This window comes from Ziziphus jujuba, chromosome 3 (assembly GCF_031755915.1).
Source record: "Ziziphus jujuba cultivar Dongzao chromosome 3, ASM3175591v1".
Lineage (NCBI taxonomy): Eukaryota > Viridiplantae > Streptophyta > Magnoliopsida > Rosales > Rhamnaceae > Ziziphus > Ziziphus jujuba.
In genome coordinates this window covers 10,882,401-10,894,578 of record NC_083381.1, presented here as the reverse complement: position 1 = coordinate 10,894,578, position 12,178 = coordinate 10,882,401, and the positions used below count along the sequence as shown (strand labels likewise).

General features: G+C 28.4%; 1 protein-coding gene across 1 annotated transcript; it reads left to right on the top strand.

The window, feature by feature from the left end:
- Positions 1-3,655: 3,655 nt before the first annotated feature.
- LOC107422161 (probable aldo-keto reductase 2) lies at positions 3,656-6,884 on the top strand. Its single transcript, XM_016031569.4, has 5 exons — positions 3,656-3,944; positions 4,205-4,405; positions 5,822-5,994; positions 6,077-6,179; positions 6,401-6,884. Exons 1-5 carry the CDS (start codon positions 3,732-3,734, stop codon positions 6,743-6,745), a joined length of 1,035 nt encoding a protein of 344 aa, XP_015887055.3. The 5' UTR covers positions 3,656-3,731; the 3' UTR covers positions 6,746-6,884.
- The last annotated feature ends 5,294 nt before the right edge of the window (positions 6,885-12,178 follow it).

Sequence of the window (12,178 nt, the reverse complement as noted above, 5' to 3'; positions counted from 1 at the left end):
AAAATTTTGGATATTTCTTCATAATTTTCGTAGAAATTTTCATCATAATATTCACATCAAATTTTTCATAATTTAGTTAAAAAATACATAATTTTCATAGAAATTTTGGAAATGCCTATGATTCTTTTTTTGTTAAATTTTTTTTATCAATAATTTTTATAAATATTATTAATGTTTAGTAAAATTTTTTGCTAAATTAATATTATTGATATATATATATATATATATATTAAACTTTTAAATTGTCTTCTAATAATTAGACAAATAAAAATAAAAAAATTTATATTTAAAAAATAACGTCCAAAATTATGCTAGACAAGTCTACCTATCATATTCTTAGAGAAAATAGTATCACAAGTTTTAAGCTTACCTATCTATGATTATTTTATCTACAATAATAAATTTATTATTTATATAAATGTTATAACTTAGATAGAAGTTAGAACATAGACAAAATTTGAAAGATATACAAAAAATATATTTTCTATAAACTAAGGTTCAAAATTTTAGTATTGATGATATTTGGTACATGCAAACTTAACTTTCAAGTATTCATATTTATGATATATTAATAATTACATACAAATTTATTGAGGGGATACATTTTTTTAATAATTATTTATTATATTTTTACATTTTAAAATGAGAATGAGGAAAATACAAACAATTTTCAACTACCCAAGAGTTTTTTATAGTATTGAAATAACATTTATAAAACATAATGTGATTGTAATTATTGTTTTATATATTTTAATTAATAAATAATTTTATTAAATATGTATTTTTTATTAATAATAGTATTTTTGTAACTATTAAGGCTTATTAAAAATAAAATTGATTAAGAGAAATATAATATTCATTCAATATTTTTCAATTTTAATTGTCAATTAGATAATTAATTAATTAAATAAGTTAATTTTAAAGTTTCAATAAAAAAATTTATTTTTAAGTAAATTTCCATCAATTTATAACTTTTTTATGAATTTTTATCGGTATTCAATAATTTTCAATATTTCCGTGGATCTTTTTATATTTTGAATTATCGATATTTTTATCAATATCAAAATTTTGCATCTTATCTATATTTGACAATGTATATATATATAGTTTTGATCTAGTGGATTGCCTAGCTTACCTTATGGTATGAGATATTTAATGTGACACAAAATTAATTGGAGATAAAGAAAAAAATGTATAAAATTTTTAATTTCTTTTTAAAAATCTAATGTTATTTGAACACCATATTAAAATTTAATTGCTTCCAATAAACATTCATTTTTCTTTACTAGATTTTTAATATTAAAATATAAAAATAAAACAAATATTTTAAACTAATGTTTTCTCTAGATAGTCAATGATAAAAGCGAATTAGTCCGTCCACTAAATTATTATTATTATTATATCTATCTATATATATATGGAAATTTTATGGTGAGGACGGTCCGCATGAGAACCGTAGTATTAGTGACGGTTTTTTATAATATTAACGACGATTTTTTAGAAAATCGTCACCAATACTATGAAAAACTGTTACCAATACTGTGATCCGCATGAAGACCGTCCACACCATAGATGGACTGATATATATATATATATATATATGTATATATTAAATTTGGATTCTATATTGGATTAAAAATTCCGTGTATATTTTTCACTCTTTTTATATCTTCGCTGACAAGAATTTCAATATGTGGTTTGATGTAACTGTGGGCCGTGAATGGCAATACTGGACTTACGCCACCAGGTCCAGGCCCAACTCTTTGGACCAAATGTTTTTGACCACGAAATTGCCACACTTTTTTTAATTATTATTATTATTATTTTTTTTTGGTGAAACTAGCTCATCAAAACCATTTTAGAGGGACCTAATTTTTCTTTTGTTTTGTTTTTTTTAAACTTGGTTTGATTTAATTTCAACACAAATTTAATAGTACTATAATAATTTCTAGTTTAAATACTATTTTGATTTGATACAATTTTAACCATTGAATTCATTATATTTTCATGGCATGAAATAGTTAATCTAAATTGTGATTCTTCAAATATTTTAACTTAGTTAAATAGATCATAGTATAATAGTTTATACATTGGGATTTTAGCCAAAATTTTAAAACGATCAAAATAAAATTTTAGCCCACATATTATTAGATTCTCGCATTTACGTATTATTAAAATAAATATAAAATATAAAAACAAACCAGAAAGAGAGAAACAAATGGTTATTTGATAGAAAATAATTTTCTAGAATGGAACTTCTTAATTGGGAAGTAGTGTTGTGGTGTTCGTGAATAAATAGGCGGTAATAAAACCCAATGGCCGGTAAGAAATCACGATGCTCCTTTTTTTTCGTCCCAGTACTCAATAGTTGAAATTAATTCAATAGTTATAATTAATTCAATTTTTTATAATTAATTGTAATTAAGAAAAAATATATTATTGTTCTATTATGCCTACTAAAAGTATATGTATAAAATTTTATATTTATTAAGAAAAAATATGACAAAAAATAATTTTTTTTAAAATTAATTATATAGTTGGAAAATTACAATTAATTATAGTATTTAAAAAATATATAGTTAATTATATTCTTATAAAAAATTATATAATTTTATATTTAACAGGAACAAACATCCATTCGGGAAATATTTCTTGTCCCATACAGCTAGCTCAGGCCAGCTCAACTTGCTCGAAGGCCTAAGGCAAAAATTGAAAAGGACTTAAATAAATTTTATTTTATTTTATTGAAAAAAAGATAAATATTCAATTTATATATAAGTTTGCTATCACATGTTTAGGAAAAATGAATGAACGTAGGAGTGCTAAATATAAATTGAATGTGAGAGAATAATACCAATTTAATTAGCTTGGTTATTCATTAAAAGAAAAATTAATTAATGATTGAAAATATCTATAGATATAAATGCTTGATTGATTCTAATATATAAGTTCAGAAAGAATAATAAATTTCTAAAAAAAAAAACTCTATATTTCCAAAAAAGTAAAATTATTATATTTCATAAAATAAAATAATTAAAGAAAATTACATATATTAGATAATTTTTGGAAGCTTTTGTTTATTTAGCTAATAATTATTTTTTAAATCCATATATATACATACTTATGAAGAAGCAAGTTTCATTTTTTATTTAAAATCGATATAGGATCAACATATTTTGCTTTGAAATATATTACACAAAATTATATGTCGTTGGATCCACCCACTTGGGTCATCATTAAAGAAAAAAAAATATTACCATTGATTGTTCCCATTGGGATTGACTTTGTAAATGTTTTTTATAATCACTACAGAATGTTTTTAATTTTTTATTATTACTTCTTTTTCAAGTATCACTATAGAATGTTGAATTACGGATATGATGTGTATGCTTATTTATTTATTTATTTTTAATGAAGTAGTTACATGTATATTTACGTATATAATTTATTAGACACTTACATCGTAGCCGGTGACGGAAGCATTATCTTTATTGCTTAAACCCACAAACGTACGCTCTTACATTCACCAAACAAAAAACAAACGTATGCTCTTACGCCATCCAAATTCCAAATGTCCATTTTCTGTTCTTTTTGACCACTTTCCACCACTCTCACCTTTTATGATTAATCCCTCCCATCCATCCACCTGCATATATATGTGTGCGTGTGAAAGTGTCAGTGCGACTGCTCTCAATCTGTATGTCTGAAAATCCAGAGAGATTGGTAAGAAAATGGCGCAAGTGAGAAGAATCAAGCTCGGTTCACAAGGTCTAGAGGTATCGGCTCTAGGACTTGGCTGCATGGGCATGTCGGCTTTCTATGGCCCTCCAAAGCCTGAATCCGATATGATATCTCTCATCCACCATGCCATCAACTCCGGTGTCACCTTCCTAGATACCTCCGACATCTATGGTCCTTTCACCAACGAAATCCTTCTCGGAAAGGTCCATTTTCTTTTTTGTCATTCTGTGTTCTTTTTGTTCCCCACTTTCAAAAAATTTGGATACCACTATTTTCGAAAATGGAATTGCATTGTATACTTTTAACTGAATTAGCTACCACTGTTTTCGAGAAGCTAACCGGAATTGAGTTATATATATTTCTAACACAGACATACCCACTTCAGTATCAGAATCTATTTTTATTTATTTTTTAAATTTTGGGTTAGATTTGGATATTGAATTGGTGAATTGAAATTGGGCAGGCACTGAAAGATGGAGTGAGTAAAAAAGTAGAGCTTGCTACTAAATTTGGTATAAGGTATTCGGACGGGAAGAAGGAGATTCGCGGCGATCCTCAGTATGTGAGAGCAGCTTGTGAGGCCAGTTTGAAGAGGCTTGGTGTTGATTCCATCGATCTCTATTACCAGCATCGGATAGACACCAGGGTCCCAATTGAAGTCACGGTCTGCTCATTTTCTCCTCTTTCCTTTTGATCAAATTTCATGGTTTGCCTTTTCTGTTTCTTTTGATCATCAACTTCTTAAATGGGCTTTTATCAAATTCTCAACTATATATATATATATAAATGTATAACTTGGTTGTGATTGATGAAATTGATTTTGGTGTTTGCATTGTTATGGAGAGTGTATATGTAACTAGATTATCAGATAGGGATTGAAAAGCTTGAATTCCTCTTCCAGTTTGCTTAATTTGAATTTCTAACCTGTAGATACTACATCTGTATAATATTGTATGTTGGTACCCCACACACACACACACACACACACACACACACGGTTTTCATATTTAGGATGCATGTTGTATTTTCCATGAATAATTTTCTTAGAAACATTCAAAATATAAGAATTTCTCTTCCAAATACAGCAACATATGGTAAAATATAACTCTGTTATATTCCAAATGCCATCCCTTGGTGTAGAAAGCTTGTCAAGAATAGCCTACCTCTCAAATAAAACTGTGTTTCAGAATTATGTGCTGAAACCGCACTATATGAGCCTGATCTACTTTATGCACTTGTCTTTACTGCTTGGTTGGAATATTTGCACACTATGTTTGCAGACTCTTTTGCTCAGTCTCATTATTTCAATTACCATAGTTTACTGCTTTGCCTTGCAATTCAATTGATATCCACAGCCCTCCTAATCTTCAATCCCCAGCCCGTTTATCCTAGTTGAACCAAATGAGAATAATTTGAAGGAAAAAATGATCAAAGCTTTCAAATTAGTAGTTATCTTGCTGAGGTTTCGTCTCTCCAATTTTATTCCAAATTCAAGCTGAGCTCTGCTTCCGAAAAAAAAATTTGTCTATCTTATAAGCTTAGGAATGTGTGGTTAATGAAGATTGACGTCCAGGTATTACATATTTAGTTTACTAGTAATAAGCGAGCTATCCTTTAAAGACTCTCACTCACAGAAACAGAGAGAGACAGCGAGAGGAAGAAATGGTTCGCATTGATGTATCGGTGAATCTTAATAATTCCATCCACAGTGTTTAGGAGCATGTATTGTTTTTTAACCTTTGAAACTTAGAGGATAAATAGGACACTTTTCTTTCATTAGATTATCTACTACTTACTTCGGTCCAGTTCTTTAGTGGCCTTTGGATTAAATTTACTAGAAAAGATGAATACTCCTTGAGCCCTTGTATTGTTATTGTCCAACATTTAAAGAGCAGCTTTCAATTCAGTGGTATATTTAGTGGAGCTATGCAGTATCGCCATTTAGCTGCTATATGACTTTTCTGACTAGATGTTAAATGTTTTGGGATTTGAGTATGCTTCAAAATTTCGGATATATTTTGAGAAATAAAGCATGTTGTTGGGAATTTCCCCTAATATTATTAACATTCTGTTTAACAAGGTGGGGGAGCTCAAGAAACTAGTTGAAGAGGGTAAAATAAAATACATTGGTCTATCTGAGGCCTCCGCTGCGACAATAAGAAGAGCTCATGCTGTTCATCCAATAACAGCCGTGCAGTTGGAGTGGTCCTTGTGGTCAAGAGACGTGGAGGAAGACATAATTCCTACCTGCAGGTAAGGCTTTGCGGAAAAGTAAGTAATTTTGTTCGTAAAGTAGCTATTCATATCCTAATGCCCTATTTTTATACTTTTTTAGGGAACTTGACATTGGCATTGTAGCATACAGTCCTTTAGGCCGAGGATTCCTTTCATCAGGACCCAAACTTTTAGACGAACTGTCGAAGGAAGACTTTCGAAAGGTTTGTTGATTTTAACTTGGATACAGTTCTGAATTACTAACATCAATGCTTTCAAACATTGAGCTTAGGTTCAGAAAATGCCAATAAATATCATCATTCTAATGCAAGATTCTGCTAGACTATGCTAATCAACTGCCATGGATGGTTATTCTTATGTTATGATGTGATTTTTTATAAAATCCAATTCAATTGTAATGTGAAATGTGCATATTTGCTTGCAGCATCTACCGAGGTTCCAACCAGAAAATCTAGAGCACAACAAAACAATATTCGAGCGAGTGAATGAAATGGCAGCAAGAAAAGGATGCACACCATCACAGTTGGCTCTGGCCTGGGTCCATCACCAAGGAAATGATGTCTGTCCTATTCCCGGAACTACCAAAATCGAAAATTTTAACCAGAACATTGGAGCTCTTTCTGTTAAACTGACACCAGAAGAGAAGGCAGAGCTTGAAGCTTTGGCATCAGTTGATGCTGTTAAGGGTGATAGATATGCGAGTGACTTTGCTGATACTACTTATAAGAATGCGGACACCCCGCCGCTTTCTTCATGGAAAGCCACTTAGGGACAGGCCCTTTGCTATGTTTAATACTGTCACCTAGTAAGTCATAAACTTGTTGAGAATTTTGAGTAGTTTTTGTCAGATTTGGAGCACAATGTTATATGGTTCACTAATAAAAGCTTAGAACTTTCTGTGTGCCAAACTTTTCATATATTGCATATGTATCTACCTAGAAGTAAGCTATTCTGTCTCCAATGGTATTTGGGTCCGTTTAAAATTTATGATTATTAATATATCCAAAAAGATAGAAACTTGTCCCAAAAAGATTTGGATGTGTTGGAGTTAACAGGATGAAATATGGCCTTACCTGTCAAGACATTTTGCTCGTGTGTTGTGGGTTTTTCACTTGGTTTGTGATGTACTTCTTTAGTTGTTTGTTGTAAAATATAGTTTTGGTTCCAGCCAAATTAATTTATCTTTTCCAATGTTTTTTTTTTCCTCTCTCCTGATAAACTAGAAAAATAAATTGTTTTATATTTAGTTAATTAGTAAATTTTATCAAAAGGAAGTTAATTAATAAATAATTTCTTTAGTGGCAAAAGTCCACTTTTCTACCATGTGCGGTGTGTGGATTCAAATAGCGTAAAGAAGTTAAAAAATAAAATAAAAATTTGATAAAAAAAAAAAAAAGTATAACAAATGCAAATGGTAGGTTGGTCAACTTTTATTTTGTTGTTGTAGTATAAGTTCCGGAATTTTGTTTTTTCTCCCTTTTCGTCCAGTTTTTAATAAAAATATTTTAAAGTCATAATATTTAAAAAATGACACAGTGAATTCATTACTTGCTTTCGTTAAAAAAACAAAATTTATTACTTTCATTTATTATGTCTTTAGTCGTCTAGATCAACTTACAAAATCTAACCCAACTTTTTATTTCATTTCTTTTTCTTATTTCTGTGAGCAATTATATATTTTCAAGAAAAAACATTGCAAATCGACCAAAAAAAAGAAAAAAAGTACGAAGAAATAGAAACTCAAAAGGAAGGTTCCACAAAAATAAATATAAAAACACAATGATACGTGTATATATATACATAAAAATCAAATTACAAGTCCTTAATGCCATTGTTAACATGTTAGATTTCTGTTTTGTTTTTGTTTTATTTTTATTTTTAGTTTCCTTAAATATATATAATTTATTTACTTCAATACTTCATTAATATTTAATTTGTTAATTCCTACCAAACATAGACAAGACAACACTATTTTCCAGTTTTCAGTATCTTTGGTTATGTGTAGTGATGAAAATATCGGTATCGATGGAAATGTCGAAGGTAAGATTGTATGGAAATGTCGACAAAATTACGGAAACTATAAATATTTAATTTAGAATATAGATTTTTACATATAAAATAATTAATACAGTAAAACAATATAAAAAATATATAATAATTAGAATACAAGGATAATAACATACTCCATAAATATTAAAAATTATTATAAGTAGAGAAAATACAATGTTTGTTATCACCAAAATATAGAAAATTTAACAAATAATATTAAGATACATGAAATTATCAAACATAATTCATAATACATCATCAATACCAAAAAGAACTCCTTGGTGCTTCAAATTGATAATCATATCCAGATGTTTCACAAGTATAACAATAGGCATTCTAACTCATCATATTAGAGAAATTTTCCATGTAATTGTAAATATACCAAGCATATCTCTCTCTATCAATTCCAACCAACTGTACAAGTAGAAGGTAATAAGTATTTACCCAAAGAGGATTATAGCATTCATTTTAAGACATTGAATAATTAAAGATACCAACACCCGTAATCATTATGAGAATTATGTGATCTCGTTTCACCACTTGGATACACAATTGGAATCTCAGAATTTTCATATTAAGATCTAACTTATGTACTTAAACTCACTGCATGATTTATTATGAAAATTCCATAGTGCCTTCTTAAACTAGTGCGTGCTGTTCAAGCCTCATGATCAAAATCTTGTGTGGCATGTGTGTATTGATCCTCACCAGTAAATGAACTTAATGGTTATTGATTTGGTTTTCAATAATATGTTTCACTCCCACCTCCACCTTTATTATATCCTCCTCCTCCATCGCTACCATAACCATTACCTCCATCATCATCGTCGTTGTCATCATCAAGATCAACAACATCATCATCATCATCATCTTCATCCTTATGCTTATTTGATAGAGCATAACCGCCATCAAATGTTTCTAAAGTAGGAGTAAATCGCTTAGTTGTAGGCCTTGTCACCACTTCAAATGAATTATTACCTTCACTATCACTGCTCATAACATCTTCAGCAATAACATTATCAACATTTAAAGCATGCATCGCAACTCGAGGATCTAGATTACCTTCATCATCATCTAAATGTTAATTTTTAATCCATTGAATAATAGGATTATCTTTATCTTCACCAGGGTCAGCTCTAATTTCAAGAAGATCCAAATAATCCGAATATAATTGCAGTTGATTTGTTAATTCCATATCACGAATCTATAATTTCATCTTATAGTAGCAAAAAACTAGTTTTTAAAGTTTTTCATATGCAAGCTTATTTCGTTGTTTTGTGTGTATCAAAATAAATGTGCTCCAATTACACTCGTTTGCAGATGGCGATACAATTTATGACAAAATATGCATTGTCAATTTTCTGAGTGTTGGAGTGCTATTCCCGTATATTGTCCACCATTCAGCTGTATATATTAAATGTTAATAAGAATAACAAATATTCCACAAATGATTTTCCTAGTATAATTAATATTATACTCAAATGCACATACCAGTTACTATTTTTGCTTGAGCCACAACTGCTGCACTATTACAAAATCCTTTTTGTGCATCTCTAAAACATATTATCTATATATAATTACAAAAAACTTATAAGAAACTTTATTAATATGTTAGTTTGACTAAAAAAAATAATAAATCTTACTTCATTTCCAAATTGAGATATACGATCTGAATTTGGATCTAACACTGTAAAAAATCATGAACAACTCATACAAGATCTGGAACAATACAATCCCTTCTTTATACTGTAATCATGGATTCAGAAAGTATGCTGCAAAAATTTTAAAAAATTAAATCTAATATATAAATTATTTGACAAAATAACAATTAAGAGTAAGTAATTAAGATAAAATTACCAGCCATATGGAGAGGATGAGAAAGTGTATTATCCCATCGACGATTTATGATGTTCATACCATTAAGTTCCTCTTCTTTGGTTGTTGATTGCATATCTCATTTTTTTGAAAACAATCATATCGTAGGTGTAATCTCAGCAACAACAATTCACAAAATAGTATATAATGGCTCATATATATTAACAATGCGAGTAACAGAATCCCAAAAATAATTATCAAGGATAACTTTTTCCATTTCTTTGCCTGCTTTTGTTCGACTCAATTGATGAGCAACCCAAGCATCACTGGTAAACACTTGTTTTAGAGAAGATTTCTTCTTAAGGAGACTATTTAAAGCAATGTAATTGGTTGCAAATCTTGTTTTTCCAAGTCGCACTTTGTCTTTTTTACATATATCTCGTATTAAAGAAAGTAACAAATTATGATTATAAATATAATTGGTTATTATTCTTGCACGTTGAATGGTCCTTGCAATACTCTCGTGCTTTTCTATATCTTTAAATATAAGATCAATACAATGTATAGCACATGGTGTCCAGTGCAAGTTGTAATTTTGCATCAAATTTTTACCAGCCTTTACAAATGCAGAACCATTATCCGTGACTACTTGGACACCATTACTCTTGCCCACTTCATAGATAACATCCTCCAACAACTTATATATGCACTTATAGGCTTTGATTTTATCTGAGGCATCAATTGACTTAAGAAACACTGATGACCCTTTGCAATAAGCCATAAAATTCGATATGGACAATTTAGTTGGTCCTGTCCATCCGTCGCGATTCACACATAATTGTGCAACCATATGTCTTCCATTTTTCTTTGAACTTTTCAATATGTTTTTGCATATCTTTATACTCCATAACTAGATACTTTTCTTTAATTTCATATGGAGATGGAATTTCAACTCCCATACCTGTTTGTTGAGCACCAACAATCATATTTTTGAAATGGTGTGATTTTGCCTTTATAGGTGGAATATTATCATAAATAAATAACTTTGCTACAAGTCTTCCCAATGTATATTTGACAGCACATTTTGTCAATACATCTTTTATTTTTTTTTTGTTTTTCTCCGAATAACTTATATAATGAAGGTGCAGCTGGAGGAAATTGTTGAGACTATTGTCTATAAATGGACTCCCTTACACTTGTTGCATGACGAAACTGAAAAAATGATTGACTACCACCTTCTCTAATAGATCCTGATCCTTGGCCTCTCTGATCTTTGTCATTTCTCCTTTGTTCTTTCTCCCATCTATCTTGTCTAAAAGCACATACTGCAGCTCTATATGAGTCTCATTCATCAGGATGTATATCAGCTGGATATATATATATATATATATTATCATCATCATCATCATCATAATTACTTCGAGATAAAGCTAAATTACCCTGCAACTCATGACGAATATCTTTTTCGATTGCCTTTTTTTTTTTTTTTTTTTTTTCAATTTTGCTTGTTCTTTCTTCCTTCAAGAATTATAAATCTCTTTCTTTACTTCTAGAGGCATATTCGGATATTTTTTGACATTATTTTTTTATTAGAATGCAATAACTGATGCTTTAATCTTGTTGTTCCACCACTTTGCAATTTATGGTTATAATATTTGCAAATTATACCATACTTGATACCTTCAATTGGAATACAAATAATCAAGCTAGATCTGCTCTTCCACTGCCACTTTCTATTTTTTTTTAATAATCATAAATAATTATTAAGTTACTTTCTCATAATAATAATAACAATAAGAATAGTAAAATCAATAATAATTATAACAATATAAAAAAATAAAAATAATAATAATTATAACAATATAACAATAATAAAAATGATAATAATAATAATAATAATAATCACAATACTAACAATAATAATAAGAACAATAATCATAGTAACAAGGATAAGAAAAAATAAATAATAATAACAATAATGATAAGAATAATAATAATAACAATAATAGTAACAAAAACAAAAATAATAATAACAATAACAACAATAATAATAAAAAATAATAATAACAATAATAACAATAACAATAATAATAACAATAACAAGAATAAGAAAATAATAATAATAATAATAATAATAACAAAAAAAAATAATAGTCACAATAATAATAATAACAAGAATAAGAAAAAATTAACAATAATAACTAGCATAATAATAATAATAATAATAATAATAATAATAATAATAATAATAATAATAATAATAATAATAATAATAATAATCAGAATAATAATAAAAAAATAGTAACAATAATATCAATAACAATAATAATAATAATAC

Bases quoted from the DNA above. Each gene is read 5' to 3' on its own strand.
- LOC107422161 (XM_016031569.4), top strand. From the start codon at position 3,732: ATGGCGCAAGTGAGAAGAATCAAGCTCGGTTCACAAGGTCTAGAGGTA. The intron at 3,945-4,204 runs GTCCATTTTCTT...GAAATTGGGCAG, and splicing joins ACGAAATCCTTCTCGGAAAG to GCACTGAAAGATGGAGTGAG. The intron at 6,180-6,400 runs GTTTGTTGATTT...ATTTGCTTGCAG, and splicing joins CGAAGGAAGACTTTCGAAAG to CATCTACCGAGGTTCCAACC.